At 48.9% G+C, this 26,016-nt stretch overlaps 1 protein-coding gene across 1 annotated transcript; it reads right to left on the bottom strand.

Annotated features, from left to right (window-relative positions):
• Positions 1-10,808: 10,808 nt before the first annotated feature.
• On the bottom strand, positions 10,809-11,579 carry LOC135376787 (uncharacterized). The gene has a single exon (XM_064609264.1). It carries the CDS (start codon positions 11,577-11,579, stop codon positions 10,809-10,811), a length of 771 nt encoding a protein of 256 aa, XP_064465334.1.
• Between the last annotated feature and the right edge of the window lie 14,437 nt (positions 11,580-26,016).

Here is a 26,016-nt window from a genome sequence, read left to right as displayed (position 1 = left end):
AATCTGAGCCACTTGGGGGTGTGAAATTGTATTCACTGAAACATCATACGATACGGATTGATGTCGCACTGTTACCTGAACACGTTTTTGGTGCGGAGTCTCCCTTTAAGGACGTACTCAAAATGTGTAACGTGACGTAGCACGTAACGTCGCTGCGACTGCCTCGAGGAGGTGGTTGTCGTGATGTCACATCCCGATAGTTTCAATATTCGCGGAGCCGATTTCCTGCGCGTCCATTACCAGCCCCACCTAGATACAGAAGACCTGCTTAATGCTTCCTCTCACTCCTTCGTCACCCTTGCACATGCAGTACCAATGTCGTCTGTATCAGCTGGTTGCCCCGAACGGCGTTCTGCGGCTCTTTCCCATAACTATACGACCGACGAGTGCAGAAGACAAACCTTACGTGTAACATCGTGGTGCCGCAGCATCTTGATTGGATGACTCTTAATCATTATTATATATACCTGTGGCCGCCATGTGGGAACGGCGAAAGCACGAAAAGCCGTGGGGAAGGGCCTCAAGGACGAGAGATACCGATATTTCGAACAGGGACTGCTCTTCTCGGCACCGTACTTGTCATTGGCGTGGTATTTGAAGGGTTGAACATAACGTGCAGTGGTGTCAACGCTGTTACGTGTCAACAACAACAACAACAACAACAACAAATACATATTGACTAAAGCCTCGATGGAGTGCGTGGACGGGAAAAATTCGACTAAGCTTTCAGGACTGAGTTAAGGAACCTGCAGCAAGGAGGTACTCAGGCAATATGACACATAGCGGAACGAACAGCTACACTCTTAGAAATGAACTTCACCACATAGCACACTCCTAGCCAACCATCATCCCGAATGACAACGTTCTCGCCCCTGATTTGCTGAAAACGGGAGGAGGAGCCTATTTTGTGCCCATTATGCACGGCACAAAATAGGCTCCTCCTCCCGTTTTCAACAAATCTAAGGCGAGAACGTTGTCATTCGGGGTTATGGTTGGCTAGGAGCGTGCTATGTGGTGAAGTTCATTTTTAAGAGTGTAGAGCTGAACAGTGGCTGAGGCTAGGACACACAGCATAACAAACACAGATGAGCCCAGGTCCCCCAAACTCACCTCGGAAAACCGTGCAAGGAAGAATGCCGCCACTAGATACCCCACTGTTGCCGTTCCGGATCACTTCAGCGCGCTAAGTTTAGCGGCAAAATGTTTTTGTTGTTTCTGCGAATGAATATAGTCTTTATATGTCCAAATAAAACGCGTATAACAACTTTCTCTGTCGTGTTTCACTTTTTGGTCCCGTTTTTAAACGTGTTGAGCGATCGGAAGGATCTAGTGCACGGCTGCGTGCATCACATAGCGTACCTGTCGTACCAGGCGCCGCAGGCGCTGCAGTCGTCCATTTCTCCTTCGGTGACTTGGCCTGGCTTGGATTGTGCTTCAACTGGATCTTTAACGCGCTACAATCCACGCAAGCCAACGTCTGGTAACAATGGGGTATCTAAGGGCGGCCTCCGGCATTGCACGCATCGGGATAGGAACAAATACATGGGAAAATGGCGACCTTGGGGGACCTGGATGAACCGTAGCAAAAACAATGAAGTGCCATTTATCCAACTGCCATTCTGTAATTAGGCTACCTTAATCGGTTTTTGACAATGCAGGGGCACATGCAGTAATATTAGTAAGTTGGAACTGATTAAGTGACAGAGGTGTAAGGATAAGTACGACAAGCCAGCTCCACGGGACACACTCTAAAAGCTGAACTTCACCGCATAACACTCTCTGCGCAACCACTGCTACGAAAGATAGGGTTATCGCTTCTGATTCGATGAGAGGCGTACGCCTTTTTGTGTTATTATTATGCATCCAAACTGGCACCAAAAGGCGCACGACCGCCTCTCTTCTCGAATGCCTTATTCCGAGCTACCGATTGCGCGTGACCGACACTGTCGGTAGGCGATCGCTCGCTCTCGATCGACATTGCGGGAACGACACATGCAACTTTTGATATTCAGACGGCGCGGCGTGCTTGAATCGCGAGGTGAAACGCACGAGCTATCGAGTTGTTTGCAACCGATGTCACGTGATGCGTGATGTCACGTAACCACGGCACCGAGTATTTGGTATTTCCTTGCCTTCTATACGTGTCGCTTGTGCACGACGCTATCGGCTGAGTGTCAGTGCACGAGCTACTGCTCGGACCCAGTCGTTTGGCCTGTCAATTAGCCAGAGCATTCAAGGGAGATGGCTGCAAGTTACTTCCCCTGGCTGCTATCGAGGCCAACGCGGTCGGAACCTATGTACACGTCGACCTGCCTTCATCGCTCTGTGAGGCAGAAGCAGCCTCGGGCGGTGCCATATAAATGACCGTTGATGCGGACTCCGAGGCCGGCAGTGCCCGTATCCCGAATCTCCTCCATCCCGGTCGTCGCCACTTGCGCTATCACAGAGGCGAGCCGCTCCTCCAGCTCAGAGAGCGATTCTTTCGGAGGGAAGACCTCCTCCCGTCCCCCGCATATGGTGTTTGCATTGCTACCAGCGAAGTAGCAATGCAAACAAGTCCGGGTTGTCAGATGCACGCGATACGAATAAACAGATTTATCTTCAAAATAAAGAGCTTACTTGTGAAAAATTATCCCTCTTTCTCTGTCCGCGTGGAGTGTACTCAAAGCTGCAACAAACCGGCATGATATGCCCTTTAATTTAAAGTTTTTTTTTAAAAAATACGGGCAGCACCGCTTGAACTAAATGCAGACGACAGGATGCGATGGGCCAACCAATATGGCGGCCGGTGACCACGCTCTGGAGCACCCTATGCGCGATCCAGCCTACTAGCCGCGATTACATGAATACGACACAAACGTATCGTATCCAGTTGTCGAATCGAATCCACCCATGTAAACGGGGGGGGGGGGGTGATGTAGGGGGAAGGTGCGGTCAGCCTGCTCTGAAGTGCCGGCTCGGTGCACCCAGCGGAGGGAGAAGGGGGAGGGTGAAAGAGGGAGGGGAGAGATGATGGTGGCACAGGAGAGGGAAGGGCGTGCTAAACCTCTTGCTCTGGGATTTGGGTAGTCCAAGAGGACTACCCACCACAGAAAACATGCGAGCATCCCTCAGAAGTCTTCATTGGGAAGCTCCCTGTACCACGGTAACCGCCAGGATTATTGGCGAAGTTATCCCATGCACCCATGTAAACGCGTCAATTCGGTAGGAGAGCGTATCGTTTTCAATTCGCTAAACAGAGGTGGATCGAGACGGTCGATGCGCATTCAGACTGTGCATGTAAACAGACGATGCGCATCAAGGCAAGAAGAGAGGATTATGGAGCCCCGTTTACATGAAGACGACACAAGCGTATCGAATCGAGTCCAAATCGGCGAGAAGACGATACGACACCGTTTACATGGGTGCGCATGGAGCCCAGACCGGAGGTGGCGCCACGGCGTGTCATATCGGAAAGTTAGAGCGCACTTCCGCAACTACTGCCGTTTCCGATGTCCCGCTACCTTCGCACCGAACGTTAAAACGTCGAAAACGTAGCATCTACGCTCCATTTTCAAGCGTACTTCAGCATGAAAGCTGCTCTACGGCTGCAAGCCCTGCTGCTTCTGTCAGTATAGACTAACCTACATGTCGAGAACGGAGCGTGGCTGGGAACTACCTAATATCATCATTTTGTGATCCCGACTAAAAGTAGCAGACGACGCAACTAGCTCGCAGCCGAACGCCGCTTCCCATAATCCTCTCTTCCTCCCTCGATGCGCATCGTCTGTTTAGATGCACAATCTGAATGCGCATCCGCCGTCTCGATCCACCTCTGTTTAGCGAATTGAATACGATACGCTATCCTAGCGAATTGACCCGTGTACATGGGTGAATTCGATTCGACAACTGGATACGATACGCCTGTGTCGTATTCATGTAAACGCGGCTGCGTTCGGCTGCGGGCTAGTTGCGTCGTCTGCTACTCCCAGGCGGGATCACAAAATGATGATATTAGGGAATTCCCAGCCACGCTCCGTTTTGGATATGTAGGTTAGTCTACACTAACAGAAGCATCAGGACTTGCAGCCGTAGAGCAGATTTCATTCTGAAGTACGCTTGAAAATGCGGCGTAGATGCTACGTTTTTGGAAGTTTCAGCGTTCGGTGCGAAGGTAGCGGGACACCGAAAACGGCAGTATTTGCGGAAGTGCCCCTCTAACTTTGCGATATCACACGGGACACGGCGTGGCGCCACCTCCGGTCTGGGCTCGATGCGCATTCATGTAAACGGTGGCGTATCGACTTCTCTCCAGTTTCGACTCGATTCGATACGCTTGTGTCGTATACATGTAAACACGGCTATAGATCGGAATAGGCCCCCAGGCTCGTTCGTCATCTTCTTTTTCTTCCCGTCTCAATACATGGCTCGCTAGTCGTGTGATAATAATTAACAAACATGTACATCACTGTAAGGATAATCGTCGAGCTATACGCAAAAAAATGTAAATCATTTTCCTACCCTGACGATGGTGTCGGGTGAGAATGGTCTTAAGTATGATACGAGAACTAGTGTGTGCTGAGTTCTAGTTCACGTGGGAGTCGGAGACAACAAAGGAAAGACGTAGTGGTATCAGAAGTATCAAAAGAAGAAAGAGGAGGAGGCTGCCCGTTCTCCTCAACGTGTACACTTATTTCATTAACTTTATGTAACTTTTTCTTCAAGCATGGAAGTACAACGCGCAGCCTTACAGTCAGGCTTCATAAACAGTGCGAACAGCATTTCTTCCCGGACGGAACAACTTTACAAAATCAATCTGGTCCAGTTGAAAGGCATCCTGACGCCTAAAATAAAATAAATTCGCGGTGCAACAGGTTTCTAGTGAGCTTGAACAGAACGTCAGTGAACTGTTTTAATTCCATGTTAGCAGTGCAAAGCAAGAGAATGTTATGAAGCTATTCAAGACAATCGACCTCAGAAAATCAACAGAGTCCTTTGCTCTTCCTTTCATTGCTACATCAACACTATGTCCGCAATGTACTATTAAAGAGAACAATTCGAACACTACTATATGCATCCATTTCGCCTTTGTTGTTCATCACAACACCCGTAGCTATCAAGACGGAGTGAAGTACACGGTCACAAGTCCTCACAAACGATGCGGAGAGCGTTTCTTGGCGGACGGAAGAACTTTACAGAATCTGTCTCGTCCAATTGAAAGGCATCCTGATGCCATCACGTCCATGGGGCACAGCTAGCTGCTTGTGTGATCGCCCAAGCGAAGAATCACTCCGCCATCTTTCTTGGGCAGCTTCAACGTCAGCGTGTCGTTACGAATAACGAAACGAAGAAACTTATCGACGCCCTGCTGTGGCACTATCCATGCTCCTCGATTAGCTTCTTCGTTGAGGCTATCGTGCTCGTAACGAGCCGTTACGTGTTGTGATGTCACCGCCCTGAACAAACTACAGCTGCCAACGAGGCTGTAATCTTGTCGACCAATGGGGTTGTTTAATTTTGTTTGGATAGTTCGCATGGTTTGTCTATGGCTTGTCGTTGTCACTTCTTCGTCTTCTTTCTCGTCTCCATCTGCATCTGAGAGGACTGATACTGTGCTAGACGCGCTACTAAGACAACACTGACCCTCGCTCGGATCGACTCATCAGCAACAGGGACCGAAATAGCTCATAGTCGGAAGGCTCTCACCAAGGCACTTGACTAGACGATGCGTCTTAGCTTGCTCTTCTCCACAGACGTTCGTCTTGGGGCCGGATCACAAAGGAAGGTAGGCAACCAGGTTTGCCGATGCCGCAGAAGTCGGACCGTCACCACTAAGACTTATGAGGACACAATCCGAGAAGGCAGGCACAGTGGAGACAATCGTCAGATCCCAGGCAAGCCCCTGGGCTCCCAGAATTGGCGGGTTCTGGGCTTCTAGAAGTGGCACGTCGTCAGTCTTCGTGTGGAGGCGTAGTCGGTCGGCGGGCGGCTGCGGGTCGACGGTGGTAGGCGACGGATCCGGCTCCAACCTTCGTTCCTGGAGGTTCCAGTGGCAGCCCCGTTGTCTAATTTCTCCAGACTCCAGCCTCGCATGACGTATCTTCGTACAATTTATAGATGTACCATCCTCCTCGCCCGAAAGCCTCACGTAAGGGTCCCTAATCGCTGTGAGAGCCAATCACGCGCGCCGGCCAAACGTCGCCCCAGCAGCCACAACCAACAAAGTACCTGCCGAACGGCCCATTAACCAGACAGACATAAGTGCATTACGAAAGGATGACCACTTGGGAAACTAATCCCTAGCATGCTGCCCCGCTGCTTTGGGGAGACAACGTGAGAAACAGGTAGCAGTGTTCTCTCCCCGTCTTCAGACAACCTTGGGAGATCAGACTGGGGGGATTACCGTCTGCGACCTTCCGTGCGCGCGTCTATAGCGGCCGGTATGTGTCCGAAGGACGCTACTGGCGTGAAACCCTCTTTGAAGCTAGTTCCCTTCCGGATATTGTGGAAATGGGCTAAATCCCGAAGCACTTACTTAGTCCGTGGTACGTGACACTCGCCCACACTATAAGAAAGGATTTTCACACAGGGAAAATCCGGAATACACAAAAAATGATAAGCGTTTCGCGCACAATACTCTTCACACTTTACCGAAGTCTGTCTAACTAGAGTCCACATACAGTGCATGTCGCAGTCCAAACAAACATCACTCCACAATAACACTACTGCCCCATGACGCAGATTGTAAGAGTCCCCGGTACAAGCTGTGGCTCCGCTGCTCTACAGAACGCACACACACACACACAAATAAAAAGAACAAACTAAACACTCTGAGTATCACGGTCTCTCTTATACACACAATATTCACACAATACGTAACTTATCTGCGGTAAAATATCTGCGGAGCATACATAAATATCGCAGAAGCAGACAAACGTCATCTGCTTGAATTATTACGCTACCGAACCTTTGGACACCCTCCGATTCAATCAGAAATCGGTCCGTGAGTGCGGGCGCTGGCGCCTAGATAGAGGACGGCAGTGGGTTCTACGGGTCCTCGACTTCTCAGAGCGTACCTGCTCAACAGAGGACCTTCTGGCGTATCAGCGGCGGTGATCACGTGATCGTTAGGTTCTCCCCTGTCAGCCAACGCGGAGGCATCAGTCATAGAATTCGCCCCATGCTCGGCTTCCCACGCCACGGTAGTGGCCAATGGCGGATCTGTCATCTGAGGAAGAGCGCGCTCCTGGGTGGTTCCGTCTACCGCGCCATCGACGCCTGACAGTATGGTCTCACCATTAGAATGGCCTCTGCGAGCTGGCGGTGCGATCTGGGTGGCTAATGCGGGTTTAAGCTTTTCAATGTGCATGATTTTATCATCCCTGTCCTTGACGCCCTTCAGTCTAACAGTGATGTCCGACAATACCTCAACGACCTCGTATGGCCCCTTCCAGTGAGGCGCCAACTTTCTGACGAGCCCCGGCAGCTACGCCGAAACTTTCAGGTACACTAAGTCACCGAACCGGTATTTTGCAACGCGGCACGACGGGTACCTCCGCTGTCTGCGAGCTTCGGCTGATGAATTTAGTGCCTTACGAGCAACGTCATGTGCGATCCTCAGCCGCTGTTCAAGGTCCGCCTTATAGTTGTCCAAAGTGACATAGTGCGTGGTCGGAGAAAGCAACGCCGTCCCAGGCACCGTCGGATGGCGGCCGTGAAGGAGGAAAAACGGGGCTTCTTTGGTGCCTTCGTAAACGGCAGAATTGTAGGCGAACATCGCGTACGGCAGCCAAGTATCCCAGTCTCTCTGGTCTCGAGCAACATAGTGGGACAACATGGTAGCTACCGTGTGATTTAACCGCTTGACGGCGCCATTACATTGGGGATGATACGGCGTAGTCTGGAGCTTTCTAATTCCGAGTAACTGATAGACTTCCCGCATCAATTGTGACGTGAAGTTGGTACCCCGGTCTGTAAGGAGTTGCTGCGACACCCCGTGGCGTAGAATAACTCTCTCAACAAACGCTCGCGCCACCGTATCCGCCTTCTGATTGGGGAGTGCAATTGCTTCGGCGTACCGCGTCAGATGGTCGACGAACATAAGGATATACCTCTTCCCAGCGATACTAACCGGAGGGGGTCCCATTACATCCATCGCGGTTCGTTCAAAGGGCGCTTTCACATCTTCAAATACTTCTAAAAGCGCGGGGGGCATGTTCTTGGGTGACTTCCGCAGAGAACAAGCCTGACAAGACGCACAATACCTCTTTATGTCAATTCGCATACCTTTCCAGAAATAACTCGCTGCGATGCGCCTTTTTGTCTTGTTAATCCCTAAGTGTCCGGCATAAGTGGCGTCGTGGAACGACCTGATGACATTTCGAACGTGAGACCGTGGCACAACGATACGGCTCGCACCCCTGGGTGCAGCTGATTACGCCTGACTATGGGGCTCCTCCCAGGTGAGTAGCCTAGTTCCCTTTTCTGTGGTTGGCCGCTGCTTCACATTGCGATATGACGGCCCTTAACCCTTTGTCGTCTCTCTGCGCCTTTTGGATGTCGTCCTCGTCAGGTATAGGTATGAATTCGACCTGCATGACCGCACAGCGACTAAGTGCGTCCGCGTTCTGGTGCTTTTTGCCCGCTTTGTGTACTATTTCCATGTCGTATTCTTGTAACAGTAGATTCCACCTCGCCAGACGCGAACTGGGGTCCCTAGTATTCATAAGCCATCGCAGTGAGCGGCAATCTGTTACAACGGAAAAGCGCCTGTCATAAAGGTAGCATGTGAAGTGCCGAATCCCCCAAACTACCGCCAGGCACTCTTGCTCAGTTGCACCATATTTCTGTTCGACCCCACTTAGCTGGCGACTGGCATATGCCACAGGGTGTTCTTCTCCGTCGAATAGCTGCGACAGACCCGCACCTACCGCGTGTTTCGAGGCGTCGGTGGAAAGGATAAACGGTTTCGAAAAATCGGGAAACCTCAAGACTGGAGCCTGCACCAACTGCTCTTTTAGCGCGAGGAACGCTTCCTCTGCCGCCGCATCCCAATCGAACCGCGCAGATTTTGAGGTGAGACGTGTCAACGGCCGGGCTAACGCGGCGAAGTTCGCGATATGACGCCTGTAGTAGCCCACAAGCCCCAAGAATTGCCGTATTTCTTTGACGTTTTTCGGCCTGGGGAATTCTCGGACACAGCGCACCTTTTCCGGGTCGAGACGCACTCCGTTCGGGGAAATTACATGGCCCAAGTACTTAACCTCAGGCCTCAGGAACTGGCATTTTGACGGTTTTAATTTTAAGCCAGCCTCTTTTAGGCGGACAAGCACGTTCTCTATATGTCTCAGATGGTCCTCGAAACTATCACTGAAGATGATGATATCGTCGAGGTAGACATGGCAGAGTTTGCCCAGTAAGCCCGCTAACACCACATCTGCTGTTCGTTGCCAGACGGCAGCGCTGTTGGCCAGCCCCATGGGCATCCTCGTCCACTGGTAATGCCCAGAAGGGGTATTAAACGCAGTTTTTTCTTTGTCGTGGTCGTCTAATTCTATCTGCCAGTAGCCTGACGCCATGTCAACCACCGATAAATACCATGCTCCCCCCAACAACGACAGTGTTTCTTGAATATTGGGGAGAGGATACGGGTCTACGCGTGACAGACTTTATTGAGGTCACGGTAATCGACGACAAAGCGGAATGAACCGTCAGGCTTTTCTACTAGTAAAGCCGGTGCTCCCCACGGCGACGTTGAATGTTCGATTATTCCCTTATCTAGTAGCCCGTCAACCTGTCGCTGCATCTCGTCCCTTTTCGAGTAAGGTATGCGGTATGCGCGTCGGTAGACCGGAGCGGCGTTCTGCGTAGGAATCCGGTGCTTTATGATCCCGCAGTGACCTAAGTCTAAGTTGGTAAGCGCGAAGGCGTCCGGGTACTGCGAAATTAGTGCAACTATGCGTCCACGTTCTTCGGGACCGACATGGCCTAAATCAAACAATCTTTCGATATCGGGCGCATCCGTTACCCGAACCTCCGCGATTTCGTCGTTTAATGGCCCTGCTACCTCTGCCTGAGCCAGCCAGCCAACGATTTTGTTTTTCGATACCGTCAACGTCTGGTTCGTCATATTCGCGATTCTCACCGGCACCTGCCTGTGCTCAGGGTGACAACAGCGGTCAATCCATCTGTTTTAAGGTTTGCAGCTTCGATAATTCCCAACCTCCCCGGCGGCACGCTAGATGGTACAATCCCAAAACACAGGTTTTCGGTAAGCGGCGGCAGCTGGTAGTCCTCTATTAACATGACGGGCACACCCTCGTGGTTACAAAATTCACTTTTTACCCTCCCCGACGGGGGGACCTGGTCGGGTATCGTTTCCCAATTCACGACGGGAACCTCCTCGCCGCCAACGAGTACAACCCCTCTGCTAATGATAAGGTCAATCTCGTTTGCTCTCAGCAGATCTTGCCCGATTATACCAGCTGTCGGAAAGGACGCTTCATTGCTGCAGACGTAGCACGGGTGTTCAAATGTAGCCGACCCTAGCGTGACGGGAATGTGAAAACACCTGCAGTGCTCAAGTGGGGCACCAGTTATTCCTACCAATCGCGCACACTTGGGCTCTCTTCTATACACGGCTCGCCACTCCGGGTTTATGCTATCCAACACACCTTCTTTGACGAGGCTTACCTTCGCACCCGTATCAACTAGGAACTGAGCTGTCGCGGTTCCTATCTTCCCCTCTATTATGGGGCACGTCTCTTTACACAAACGGACAATCAGCATATCTACTGTCCCCTCGTCTTGGTCGCCGACGAGGGGCACCATTAGTTTCCCTGATCCGTCTGGCCTCCGCTGTTTCCGCGTCCCTGTCGTTCGCCTACAGGGTCCGTACGCCCTCGACTATTATCGGTTCCTCCGTTCCCGCAGGACGGACAATTTCGCGCAAAGTGGCCTCGCTGTCCGCAGCTAAAACAATTTGCTTGGGACTCTCGTCTCCGCCCCGCAACCCTAGCGCGGTCGCGTTCCTCACGCTGTTCTGCTAACGTCAACGTCCTAGCCAGCAATTCTTCCAAGCGTTGCAGTCGTTTCCGCATATCGGCTTTCTCCTTGTCCTCAACGTCTACCGTGCGTACCGCCACCTGGTCATTTACAAGACGGTCGTTTCTTTCTTCCCTCGTGGCCACGTCTATCGCGTCTTCGAATGTCTTCGGGTCGTGCGATAACACGAAACGTCGGACCGGGTCACGCAGGCCGTCCAGGAATTGCGTTCGTAGCTGCTTTTTCAAAAGTTCCTTAGCAAGCTCTTGTTCCCCGCAAGTTTCTCCCCCGTACGCACTAAGGGCGTCGTTGCCTAACTTTCTCACTCGCGTTGCGAAGGCGCGTACGTCCTCATTGCTGTTCTGCCTATCGCCATGAAATATATCAAGCTCTACATGGTGCGGTTCGGTGTCGAAACGCGCAACCGCTGGCTTTTTGAATTCCGCGAACTTCTTAACCTTCTGCGTGCTCTCCTCGTGCCAAGCGAAACTGTAGGCCGTCCCTACCATCTTGCACCGTGCAACTCCGATTAGCTGTTCGTCAGTCCAAGCACCCATGGTTCCGATTTGCTCTAGTGCGCTCAGGAAGTCAGTTATCGCGATTCCGCTACCATCCCCTGTGAACGAGGGCACCATACCCCCCAATGCCATGACACTCGCCCCTATAACGTTTGCCATGGCGTTTGTCTGAGTGGCCATAGCAGCTACCAGTGAAGGCTTCCCCCTGCGTTCGAGGGCGAATCAGGTCTCGAACGTCACAGTCTACGGACTCTCACGAGAGCGAATCCCACCGCTGCCACCAATTGCGACGTCTCCCGTTTCCGGGATGACGGAGCACAGAATCAGAAGGGGGAAACACTAGCGTGGGCACCCGTAGAGGAGGGAGAAGCCGGCACGAGTTCGTGAAAACGAACAACAAGCATTCATTTGCAAACGACCAGAAATGAATTTTACTACGGGCTTCGAAACTCACTAACACAACAATGCTCGACAAAGAGACCTGGGGGCTTAATCGCTTCATCGTCATTACGGTCGTTACAAGCTAACGAGTGGCGGGAAATTTAAAAAGGTGGGCACGTGATAAAACACGTGCACGGCGCTCTTCGCGCGATACGTGAAGGCCTTGGTACACGTCACGCGCAATGTGTCACGTGCCCACCTTTTTGAATCTTCCGCCACTCGTTAGCTTGTAACGACCGTAACGACGGTGAAGCGATTAAGCCCCCTGGACTGATACTGTGCTAGACACGGTACAAAGACAACACTGACCCTCGCTCAGATCGACTCCCCGGCGTCGGGAACTTGGCGCCCCCATCGCCCGGCAGTAGCCGCAGTAGCCCCCTCCTGCACTCACGGTTGGGTCGCCGCAGGAGGGAAACCCCCACGTATAGCTGTGCGTGGCTTTCCCGTGTCTGGGGAAAAGGGGATCCTGGCGGTTGAGTGGACCCGGAGGTTGTTTAGGACCCTTCGGGGCCCCTCCGGGAAAGCAACACACCGCTTTGGCCCCTGCTTCCCATAGACGGGTGATCCTGGAAGGCCCGGCCAGGACTATTCAGCTAGTCGCCACCTCCCTTTTCATTGCTTTCTCTTTCTCTACTTCTTCAACCCCTCTCTTTCCTTTTTCACCTTCTTTGGCGGCAAGGGTCAACCTTGGGCAGTACTTCTTCCTTTAGAAAACTGCACTCGGGTATAGTGCAGAGGCAGTGTTAACGTGTGGGACACGTTCCCTCGTTGGGCTCCATGGTGGGTGACACACTTCTGCACCGAATCACTTCCTCCACTTTATGGATAGCACTCACTCGAAAAACCCTGATCGGCGCCACAAAAGGCACCGCACCGAAGTTCAAACGTTGCAGTTCTTCAACTCCACTGCAGAACCATGGTTCCCGAAGATTCTCATCCTTCAGGCTGAGGATCAGTCAAAAGCACTAGCTAGTATATCTCCGTTCCTCGTTGCTAAAACTCTTGAACAAGTCATTGGTAAAGCATACAATGCAAAAAAATTGAGAACTGGTGACATCCACATTGAGGTACAGAACCGGCAACAGAGCTCAGCACTGTTGTCGCTAAAGCAAATTGGTGATATTCCAGTCTTAGTGACTGCGCACCGCACGCTCAACACAGTCAGAGGTGTTATCTCTTGTGAGGAGCTACTGCAGTGCTCCGAGACAGAGATCGAGGAGGGTTTAAAAGACCAAGGGGTGATCAGTGCCAAACGAATATCCATCCGCAGGGACAACAAGGAAATACCTACCAGGCACGTCATATTATCTTTCCAGTTGCACACACTCCCCACAGAAATAAAGGCTGGGTATGTAAACTGTCACGTCCGACCTTACATACCCAACCCACGTCGATGTTTCAAGTGCCAGAGATTTGGCCACCATTCCCAAGTGTGCCGTGGACGCCTGATATGCCCCAAGTGCGCAGGTGACGGCAATGACCATACTCCAGAGTCATGTAAGAACACTTTCCGTTGTGTCAACTGCGAAGGCAACCACCCATCCTATTCAAGAAGCTGCCCACGTTTTAGCGATGAAAAAGAAATCTTGAAAATTAAGACTGTACAGCAGCTCACCTACAAAGCAGCGAAAACGCAACTGGAGTTTCAGAAAAAAGGATCTTTCTCTGAAGCGGTGCGCCGGGGAGTGGCATCGCTCAGAGTATCCGTGGGGACCCAAACTTGTGGGCCTCCACTCCACACTCCCCAAACACAAGAAAAGTCTGCGGAGAGTTCGTCTCCGCCGGCTCCCGCCACTATCTCTACGGAGGTTGATGGTGCGTTTTCAGTTTGGGATGGGCTCACTGGGAGCTCATCCCAGACTGCCACACACTCAATGGAGCTTGACGACGATGACTGCATGTCGCAGAAATCGTCGTCAAGTCTTCCAAGTACTCTAGACCAGAGAGCTCCTTCTCAAGGGAAGGAGCAAAGAGAAAAGCAGGGAGGTCGCGGTAGAGGCAAGTCGAAGGAGAAACAGAGGCTTCCCCCGCCAAGGGTCATACCCCCTTAACACACAATGTACAGAGTCCCTCTGCTCTTTCCAATTTCCATTCTGATTATGGGACAGGTATTCCTTCAGTGGAACTGTCGAGGCCTCTACAGCAACATTGATGATGTGCACGATCTTTTTGAAAAGTACACAGCCGTCTGTTTCTGCCTACAAGAGACATACCTACACGAAGAAAACCTAAACCCTTTCCGCCGACATAATATTTTCAGGAAGGACCGCACAGACAGCGCACGTGCATCTGGTGGTGTGGCTGTAGTCCTTCCACAGTGCATACCTGCAAAACATTTTCCGCTCGTTACAGACTTGGAGGCAGTAGCAGTCGAAGTATGCCTCGACAGGACTTTCACGGTTTGTTCACTGTACCTGCCCCCATCAGTGGTAATAGAGCAAAGAGATTTCGAAGACTTATGTAATCAACTCCCCCAGCCATTTATGATTTTAGGCGACCTGAATGCCCACAATCCTTTGTGGGGAAGTTCAAAACTAGATGCACGGGGCAAAATGTTGGAGAGGGTCCTCCTTTCGGGGTCACTCTGTCTTCTGAATACTGGGTTACCTACATATGTGAACTCTTCAACACAAAATTTCTCTTGCATAGACATTTCACTATGCAGCCCATCCATTTTCCAGTTTCTTGACTGGACAGTCGAACAGAATCCCCGAGGTAACGACCATTTTCCGCTCATTATTAAATTTCGTGGTCACACTAACAACATAAGAACACGTCCACCACGGTGGAAATTACAAGAGGCAAATTGGGAAATATTTGAAAGAGAAGCCAGTTTCCCATCTTCTGCTTTTCAGGGTTTAAATGTCGAGGAGGCAAATAAGTTGATCACTCATACAATTATAAATGCCGCTGAACAGTCCATTCCACAAACATCTGGCCGACTCCCCAAGCGCTCCAAGCCTTGGTGGACGAGCGATTGTGGAAGCACACGCAAAGAACAAAACCGGGCGTGGGGTGTCTTTCGACGGCACCCCACTACAACAAACCTAATTGCTTTCAGGAGAGCTAGAGCAAAAGCACGTTGGACGCGAAAGCAAGCAAAGAAAGAATCTTGGAGAAACTTCGTATCATCCTTAAATGCTACAACTCCATCAAAAATAATATGGGACAGACTAAAGAAAATAAAGGGCGACTATACAAGCTTCTGTGTGCCATTGTTAGAAATAAATGGTACAGTGTGTCAAAGTATGGAGGAGCAGGCCAATGCCCTCGGGGAACATTTCCAACAAGTGTCAAGTTCATCGCATTACAGCAGAGATTTCCTAAAAATTAAATCATCTGCTGAAAGGCAAGCAATTGACAGTGGGTCAGATGAGAAGTGTGGTTACAACTCACCTTTTTCAATGGCGGAGCTACAAAGGGCTCTGTCATCCCCTAAAAACTCGGCACCTGGACCTGATCGCATAGTGTACTCCATGCTTAAACATCTGTCTTTAACTTCATTAAAGTCTCTCCTGGATTTCTTTAATTTTATCTGGCGAGAAGGTATTCTCCCTTCTGGCTGGAAGGAGGCAACCATAGTTCCACTGCTGAAGCCAGGGAAAGATCCCTCGCACCCATGCGGTTACCGACCCATAGCGCTGACAAGTTGTCTGGGGAAGACCTTTGAGCGCATGGTCAATAACCGTCTTATGTATTTTCTAGAAGAAAATAATTGTTTAGATAAATATCAGTGTGGCTTTAGAGCTGCGTGCTCAACAGTCGACCAACTTTTGCGTTTGGAGACTACGATTAGAGAAGCCTTCGTCAGGAAACAGCACTGTATGTCTGTTTTCTTCGATCTAGAGAAGGCATACGATACAGCATGGCGATATGGTATCCTTCGAGACTTGCATGCACTTGGTATACGTGGCAGAATGTTCCAATGTATTACCAATTTCCTACAAGGGAGAACTTTCAGGGTACAAGTTGGGACAACACTATCTCGTCCATTCATCCAGGAAAATGGTGTCCCGCAGGGGTCCGTACTTAGCGTGACCCTTTTCATCGTAAAAATGAACTCTATAGCAAGTGTTATCCCTACAACAATCAAGTATTCATTGTACGTCGACGATGTTCAGATTTCTTATCGCTCCTCTAACCTATCGGTGTGCGAACGTCAGCTACAGCTAATAATAAATAAGCTGGTTAGATGGTCTCAAGAAAATGGCTTCAAATTCTCTCCCGACAAGACAGTTTGTGTTCGTTTCTCGAAGGTTCGGGGAATGTTCCCAGAGCCCACCCTTTCTATGTGCAACCAAAGTATAAGCGTGAAACCTGAACACAAATTCCTCGGTCTTATTTTCGACGAAAAACTGTCTTTCTCGGCTCACCTGAAAACTCTCAAGAAAAAATGCATTAAGTCTTTGAACATTTTAAAGGTACTCTCACACCGATCATGGGGCGCAGATCGCGATACATTACACCGGATCTATGTCTCCACTGTCCTTTCAAAACTTGATTACGGTTGTGTGGTGTATGGGTCAGCACGGCCTTCTACTCTGAAAATGTTGGATCCTGTACATCACCTGGGACTGCGCCTGGTACTTGGAGCATTCCGGACCTCGCCAGTCGAGAGTCTTTACGTAGAAGCCAATGAGTGGTCTCTCGAAAGACGGCGGTTCTACCTGAGTACGTCATATGCATTAAGGATTAGAGGTTACCCACAAAACCCGGCGATCCCTGCTATAAGAGAGACACAATATAAACAACTCTTTTTGAACAGACCCTCAGCGGTATTGCCATTTAGTATGCGCATGTCGCAGGAAATTGAGCACTATGGCTTTTCAGAATATAACTCATTGATCCTTGAGTGCAGCAAAAAAATCTCACCATGGCAACCTTATCCAAAATGTGATAAATCACTGACCAGATTCGACAAACGTGATACGCCAAGCATTGTATTGAAACAGGAATTCGAGCACCTAAAGAGAACCTTTGGCAGCCATATTGAATTCTACACTGATGGATCAAAAACAAATACCAGGGTTTCATGTGCTATGGTTACTGGAATAGTTACACGTTCACACCGTCTAAAGAGCACCATGTCTATTTTTACTGCTGAAGTGTATGGAATAATTTTAGCCCTCAACTACATCCTACAAAATCACATAAGATCCTCAGTAATATACACAGATTCTCTCAGTTCTCTGCAGGCTATTTGTAACATACACCCCACTAAAAACCTGGTAGTTGCTCGTGCAAGGAGCCTGGCAAGCACTATAGCTAATAGGGCCTATCAGCTACTCTTCTGCTGGGTACCCAGTCATGTTGGGATACCTGGCAATGAGCGAGCTGATCATGCTGCTACGGCTGCGCTAACAAGTGACATAACCCCTTTCGAAATTCCATATCAAGACCTCAAACTATGTCTAAAAAGATGCATCAATAACGACTGGCAGACATCTTGGGACCAGCAAACCAATAATAAATTACACAGTATCAAGCCCTATGTAGGCTCCAGTTCACCTGGTATGTCCAGTCGACTATATGAAGTGCTATCGTCTCGCCTTCGTTTGGGACACACATACTTGACGCATGGGTATCTTCTTCGAGGAGAAGACCCACCGGAATGCAACCACTGTGGGAAACAGCTTTCAATCATTCACATCCTCATCACGTGTCCAGCGCACCAACATCTTCGTCAACATCATTTTGCTCCTTTTTATAGAACCTTCTTGCCCCTCCACCCAATGCTTCTGCTGGGTGATGACAGCTTTGTTCCTTTTGAAAACGTATATAGGTTTTTTAAAGATACTGGATTTTTAAAGCATCTGTGATTTTAAATACTAATGCAAAGTTACTCACATTTTAGTCCTACACACGTACCTTTTAACTAACTAGTCTTCAGTGGTATTTGGCGCATTATGGCCTTTGTAGCTGATGCGCCAATAAAACCCGAATCAAATCAAAAAATCGGATCGACTCATCAGCAACAGGGATCCAAATAGCTCATAGTTGGAAGGCTCTCACCAAGGCACTTGACTAGACGATTCGTCTTAGCTTGCTCTTCTCCACAGACGTTCGTCTTGGGGCCGGATCACAAAGGGAGGTAGGAAATCAGGTTTGCCGATGCCGCAGAAGTCGGATCGTCACCACTAAGACTTATGAGGACACAATCCGGGAAGGCAGGCACAGTGGAGACAATCGTCAGATCCCAGGCGAGCCCCTGGGCTCGTCTATGTCGCGCTGGGAACACAGCCAAACGTCCTGAGCTGACTGATTACTTGGTGATATGGTTCCAGCGACCCACCTACACGCAGTGTCCACTTTAAAGGGCTGGTGTGCCCGTTTTTAGCAATTTCGTCTACGTCGCGCTGGGAACACAGCCACGTGTCCTGAGCTGACTGATTACTTGGTGATATGGTTCCAGCGACCCAACGACAGGCACGGTACACTTTAAAGGGCGGGTGTGCCCGTTTTTAGCAATTTCGTCTATGTCGCGCTGGGAACACAGCCAAGCGTCCTGAGCTGACTGATTACTTGGTGATATGGTTCCAGCGACCCACCTACATGCAGTGCGCACTTTAAAGGGCTGGTGTGCCCGTTTTTAGCAATTTCGTCTATGTCGCGCTGGGAACACAGCCAAGCGTCCTGAGCTGACGGATTACTTGGTGATATGGTTCCAGCGACCCACCTACACGCACTATGCACTTTAAAGGGCAGGTGTGCCCGTTTTTAGCAATTCCGTCTATGTCGCGCTGGGAACACAGCCAAGCGTCCTGAGCTGACGGATTAGTTGGTGATATGGTTCCAGCGACCCACCTACACGCAGTGTGCACTTTAAAGGGCTGGTATGCCCGTTTTTAGCAATTTCGTCTATGTCGCGCTGGGAACACAGCCAAGCGTCCTGAGCTGACGGATTACTTGGTGATATGGTTCCAGCGACCCACCTACACGCAGTGTGCACTTTAAAGGGCTGGTGTGCCCGTTTTTAGCAATGTCGTCTATGTCGCGCTGGGAACACAGCCAAGCATCCTGAGCTGACGGATTACTTGGTGATATGGTTCCAGCGACCCACCTACACGCAGTGTGCCCTTTAAAGGGCTGGTGTGCCCGTTTTTAGCAATTTCGTCTATGTCGCGCTGGGAACACAGCCAAGCGTCCTGAGCTGACGGATTACTTGTTGATATGGTTCCAGCGACCCACCTACACGCAGTGCGCACTTTAAAGGGCTGGTGTGCCCGTTTTGAGCAATTTCGTCTATGTCACGCTGGGAACACAGCCAAGCGTCCTGAGCTGACGGATTAGTTGGTGATATGGTTCCAGCGACCCACCTACACGCAGTGTCTACTTTAAAGGGCTGGTGTGCCCGTTTTCAGCAATTTCGTCTATGTCGCGCTGGGAACACAGCAAAGCGTCCTGAGCTGACTGATTACTTGGTTAAGTGCACCCTGCCGATAGCTGGGTCGCTGAAACCATATCACCAAAGTAGTATAGATAGGGGATAGGACTCCGTCACCCCCGCCAGGGCAGAGCCACCGTCGCGTCTGGGCCGACTTTTTTCGCGCATTTTTTCCCGCGACCGGCCGGCGGCGCTCGGGTGGAGGCTCTCACCGGTGCGCTGAGCGTGGCCGGAGGGCTGCGTGCGCGTTTACCCTCTCACATTTTTCAACCTGGGCCGACTTCCTTCGTCATTTTTCCGCCTGGGCCGATTTCATTGGTATTTTTCCAGCTACAACACAAAGCCATACACAAAAGTACATGTGAAAATATATTTATTAAAGCCAATGCTGTAATATCAATCTGTGCATTGGAAAAATCTAACAGCAAACCATGAAGCAGAGAAAACACAATACACTTAATAAGAATATACTTATTACAGGTATGATGCAATAGCATTGAAGGGGTATCACACATCATACACAATATTTTTTGTTTTTTTTGTTTGAGTTTTCAATTAAGCAGAAGGGTAGCACATTTAATCAAAGAAGATATTTTTAATCAATATGATTACAATCAAATTACAAGTTTTATTATAAAAAGTCTCACATTATTATACGTGAGCACCATAGTGGAGTTTGAATTACGAAGTTCTGATACGATGTATGTAACTTCAAGAACAATAGCTGGGCCGACTTGTCTAGCGATTTCTTTTATTATTTTTCCAGCGTGCGGTGGGTGGCGCGCAGGTGAGGGGCTGTCCGGGTGCTTACCAGCGGGCCGACGGGCTCGGTGCGCCCTGGGCCGACTTCTTTGGCGATTTTTCTGCCTGGGCCTTCTTCTCTAGCGATTATTTTTATTATTTTTTCCAGCGCGTGGTAGGTGGCGCGCAGGTGAGGGGCTGTCCGTGTGCTTACGAGCGGGCCGAAGAGCTGAGCGTACACTTATGGTTGTGCACCGTGGGCCGATTTCTTTGGCTACTTTTCAGCCTGGGCCGACTTCGTCATCATCTCATCATCAGGCGATCATCATCATTCCATCCAGGCGACGATACCGTCACACCTGGGCCGACTTCCATCGTCATTTTTGCAGCCTGTGCCGACTTGAACCGCTAATTTTTTCCCGCTACAACAGGTGTGCAGTAGGCAGTTTACATGCAAAGGATAGTAAAGCCAAATAGTGGCAGGAATTATGTTGTAACTCTGCGTGAAGGCGAAAAACCCAGAAAAAAAACATGAAATGGAAGAAACACAATACACATAATAAAGAATATGGGAAGCTAAGTTGAATATTCCAACACGACACAATTAATCAATTTCTTATTATGTCAATAGCACACCCGCAAGGAAATAACGAGAAATGCGATCAACAGCTAATGGAGAACCAAAACCCATCACGTAAACAAGAGGTACACAAAGGATAAATAATTGAAAAACAATCTATCAAAACGAGAAACATGTACGCACTTAACACTAAATAGCAGAGAAACACTCTAAACGGCGCATCTGCCAACGTGTAAACAGACAGGAAAATAATATCGAAGCAAACTATAAAACAAGAAACATTTAATAAATTGAAATGGAAATAGCATATCTTTGGGAAAGCTAAGTTGAGAGAAAAATTCACCAAAAAAAAAAGAAAACAGAAGGAATGTAATACATGTAATAAAGAATATGGAAAGCTAAGTTGGTTATTCCAACACGACACAATTATGCAATTTATTATGATGTGAATAGCACACATGCAAGGAAATAATGAGAAACACGATCAACTGCTAATAGAGAGCCAAAATAATGCACAATCCAAACGAGAGGTACACAAAGGATAAATAATTGAAAAACAATCTAACACGAGAAACATGCACGGATGAATAGCAGAGAAATACTCTAAATGGCGCATCTGCCAACGTGTAATTAAACAACAGACAGGAAAATATTATTGAAACAAACGATAAAACATTACAAATTTAATAAATTGAAATGGAAGTAATCTATCTTATGCACTATCATAAAACGATCCTTGCGACCTAACAATATCGAATTTTCATCCTACTCAAGCACTATAAACATTACCTTGACACCCCGCAGGGGGCACCGGCTTCAGTTGGTGTTTGGTGAGTGGCGCCACCACGGACCCCAGCCCCCAGTCCTAAGGTGTTAACCGTACCGTGCCGAGGGGATTTAAGGTGAAGGGTAGAAACCTTGAACGGTGGCGGTCGGGGTCTTGGTCAAGCCCCGGCCGATGGGTTTTCTTTAAACTCCGGGACCTTCCCACATGTATGAATGTGAAGTGTGGGTGACCATCTGGAACATTCGTTTACTTAAACCTTATATGGGTAAAAATTCTATTCCTTCCTCGATCGCGGGCGGTAAGCGCCCGCGGACCGAAGTTTTCAAACAGGCGTTTGACGCCTTTCAAAATAAATACATTGTTGTAAGCAGTGTGAACTCAGAGACTGAAAAAAACACTCCACTCGGGAAAATGTCACCGTTCTTCATCGAAAAGGCGGTGGCATCTCTGTCAAAGAACGTGAAAGAAATCAAACGCCTTAGATCAGGTGACCTACTGCTGCAATGCACTTCTGAAGCCGACTGCGAGCGTATACTGAACACACAGGAGATGCACGGGATCAAAATATCAGCAACCTTGCATAGGACCCTTAATACCTGCCGTGGTGTCGTGTCACTAGCGGAACTCATTGACGTTCCATCAGAAGAGATACTGGAAAATCTAAAAAGCCAAAAAGTGATTGATGTCAGGAAAATAAAAATCCGGAAAAACAACGAGTATATAACAACGCGCAACACAATCCTTACGTTCGACTGTCCGACTTTACCAGAAAGGCTAAAGGTAGGGTATCTGACTGCAGAGGTGCGTCCATATATCCCTAATCCACTCAGATGCTTCAAGTGTAACCGCTTTGGCCATCCTTCCGATGCTTGCAGAGGTTCTGCGTGCTGTGCCCGCTGCAGCAGGCAGGACCACGACTCTAAGGAGTGCAGAGGGCCGGATCACTGTGTCAACTGCGCAGGTGACCACCCTTCGTACTCTAGGTCTTGTCCAAAGTGGAAGTTTGAGAAAGAGGTGATGCACATCAAAGTCACACAGAAACTAAGTTATCCAGAAGCCAGGAAGAAGGCATCTCCGTTCTCGTTCCAGAAATCCTTTTCATCTGTTCTTAAAGAGAAACCAAGGATGATGTCATGTGCAACACAGACAGATAATACCATACAAAGTGAAATAACATGTACAACTCTTTCTCAAACATCAACTCCTGTAGCAGTAACCACAGATTCGCAATCCTCTTCCGCGGCGTCATTTTCACAGACGCCGCCTTCGTCATCGCAAACTGTGGAGGCAAGCTCCATGGAATGCGATGACGACACGAGCTCGCAAGGCTCTTTTACGAGCGTGAGCTCACAAACAAAAAGGAAGCCTAAGAGCAGTATGTCGGGGAGCGGCTCACTCCCCGATATATCACCTAAGGAACTTGCGGCTGCTCGGAAGAAAACTCCGAGGCAGCCCATAATGCCCCCAAAGAAGAAATAATGAAATCTTCTTTACACAGTGCACACTTTCCAATGACGAAGACGCCTCTTGTGCACACCTTTTTCATTTTCTATACTATGGCGATCCTTCAGTGGAATTGTCGAGGGCTTCTCACTAATCTTGATGATGTCAATGATCTTTCGGACAGGTATGATACACTCTGTTTTGCACTACAAGAGACTTATCTTAATCCACAACAGATACATACACTCCGGAGATGGAACCTGTTCCGAAACGATCGGGTTGATGCAACACGTACATCTGGAGGTGTTGCTATCCTTACACCAAAAACCCTCCCTACAAAGCACCTTCCACTGAAAACAGCACTTGAGGCAGTTGCCGTTCAAATATGTCTTCACGGGGTCATAACTGTATGTTCCCTATACCTACCACCATCAGCTGTGGTAGACCAAAACACACTGGAAACTTTAATTGACGAGCTCCCACCGCCTTTCCTCTTACTGGGAGATTTTAATGCCCATAACTGCTTATGGGGAAGCTCAAGAGTCGACAGGCGAGGAAAAATGTTGGAAAAGATATTACTTTCTAGAGCTATCTGTCTTCTTAACAAAGGAAGTCCCACTTATGTAAGTAGCGCTAGTCAGTCTTTCTCCGCTATCGACCTCTCTTTGTGCAGCCCATCAGTGTTTCAAAGCATTGACTGGGCAGTGGACCAGAATCCTCGGGGTAGCGATCATTTTCCTGTAGTTCTGAAAGTGCATAATGTACCAACCACCCTAGATACACGTCCACGTCGGTGGAAACTGTCACAGGCTGATTGGAATCTCTTCAAGGAAGAAGCCAATCTCCTAACACCATCTTTCCAAGGGTTAAGTATAGAAGATGTCAATAATCTTATTACGGACACCATTATAAATGCTGCTCAACAGTCCATCCCACAAACATCCGGTCGCCTCCCTAAGCGCTCCAAGCCTTGGTGGACAAGCGACTGCGAGACTACACGCAAAGAACAAAATCGGGCGTGGGGTGTGTTTCGGAGGCACCCCACCACACCAAACTTAGTCGCATTCAGGAAGGCACGTGCAAAAGCACGCTGGACACGAAGACAGGCAAAAAAAGAATCTTGGAAAAGTTTTGTATCTTCTTTGAATTGTAACACTCCTTCAAAACTTATATGGGACAGGCTAAGGAAAATCAAAGGAGACTACACAAGTTTCTCTGTCCCATTACTGCAGGTAAATGGCGTAGTTTGTCAGAATTTGGAAGAGCAGGCCGATGCCCTTGGGGAACATATGCAACATGTATCCAGCTCAGCTCACTATAGCAGGGATTTTTTGAAAATAAAATCATCTGCTGAGAAACAGACTATTCCAAGTGAGGGCGGTGACAAGTACCCATACAATTCACTCTTTACAATGACTGAGCTACAAAGGGCTCTATCATCCAGTAAAGTTACAGCCCCAGGTCCTGATCGCATTACCTACTCCATGATCCAGCATTTATCATCCACATCCTTAGAATCCCTTCTTGATTTCTTTAATCTTGTCTGGCGAGAGGGTTGTCTTCCGTCTGGCTGGAAGGTGGCAACCGTTGTCCCATTGTTAAAACCTGGAAAAGACTGCACAAACCCCTCCAGTTATCGACCCATAGCACTCACAAGTTGCCTAGGGAAAACTTTTGAGCGCATGGTTAATGATCGCCTGATGTATTTCCTTGAGGAAAATAAATGCCTAGATAAATTCCAGAGCGGCTTCAGAGCTGCGTGCTCGACAACAGATCATCTGTTGCGGCTAGAGAGTGCCATCAGAGAAGCATTTGTCCGAAGGCAGCATTGTGTGTCCGTATTTTTCGACATTGAAAAGGCCTATGATACCGCCTGGAGGTATGGTATTCTGCAAGATCTGCACACTCTGGGAATAAGCGGCCGCATGTTTCGCTGTATTGCCAATTTCCTTCAAGGACGATTATTCCGGGTCCAGGTTGGATCGACACTTTCTCGCCCATTCATACAAGAGAACGGTGTACCTCAAGGATCCGTCCTAAGTGTAACTCTATTCATCGTAAAGATGAACTCTATAGCAAGTGTCATTCCTCCTTCAGTCAGGTATTCACTGTATGTAGATGACGTTCAGATTTCTTGTTCCTCTTCCAGCGTCGCTAGGTGCGAACGTCAACTCCAACTCACAATAAACAAGTTGGTCAAATGGTCGCACGGAAATGGTTTCAAGTTTTCTCCGGAAAAGACAGTATGCGTCTCTTTCTCTAGGGTACGGGGAGTGTTCCCCGAACCAACACTTAAAATGGGCAGCCACGACATTAACGTAAAGCCCGAGCATAAATTCCTTGGACTTATATTTGACCGGAAATTGACTTTTCTTCCTCACCTCAAACACCTCAAGGTAAAGGCCATTAAATCTCTAAATCTTCTAAAAGTGCTTTCTCACCGGTCCTGGGGAGCAGATCGTGACACACTCAAGAAGATCTACGTCTCCACAGTTCTATCCAAGTTGGATTATGGGTGTGCTGTGTATGGTTCAGCACGGCCATCTACACTCAAAATCCTCGATCCAATACACCACCAAGGACTGCGTTTAGCACTCGGAGCATTCAGAACTTCTCCGATACAAAGTCTATACATAGAAGCGAATCAGTGGTCTTTAGAGAGACGTAGGTTTTACCTCGCTGCTTCACATGCACTTAGAATCAGGGGTCACCCCGAGAACCCAGCATATCAATGTGTGAAAGATACACCATTCAGACAGCACTTCTTGAACAGACCTTCAGCCGTGCCTTCTTTTAGCGTTAGAATGTCACAAGCAGTCGAACACTATGGCTTTCCAGAATACAACTCTATGATTCTTGAGACAACTAAGAAAATCCCTCCATGGCAGGCCCCTCCAAAATGCGACGTATCCCTTTCCAGATACAACAAGCGTGATACTGCTAACAGTGTACTCCAGCAGGAATTTGAGGTGTTAAAGGATAGCTTTGGCAGCCATGTAGAGTTGTACACTGATGGCTCAAAGACCGTTTCTGGGGTATCGTGCGCTATGGTCACTGGCACAGTTACAAGGTCACATCGCTTGAAAGTCACGATGTC

The sequence above is a fragment of the Ornithodoros turicata genome, unplaced genomic scaffold (genome assembly GCF_037126465.1).
Source record: "Ornithodoros turicata isolate Travis unplaced genomic scaffold, ASM3712646v1 ctg00001300.1, whole genome shotgun sequence".
Lineage (NCBI taxonomy): Eukaryota > Metazoa > Arthropoda > Arachnida > Ixodida > Argasidae > Ornithodoros > Ornithodoros turicata.
This window is presented reverse-complemented; position numbering and strand designations above follow the sequence as displayed.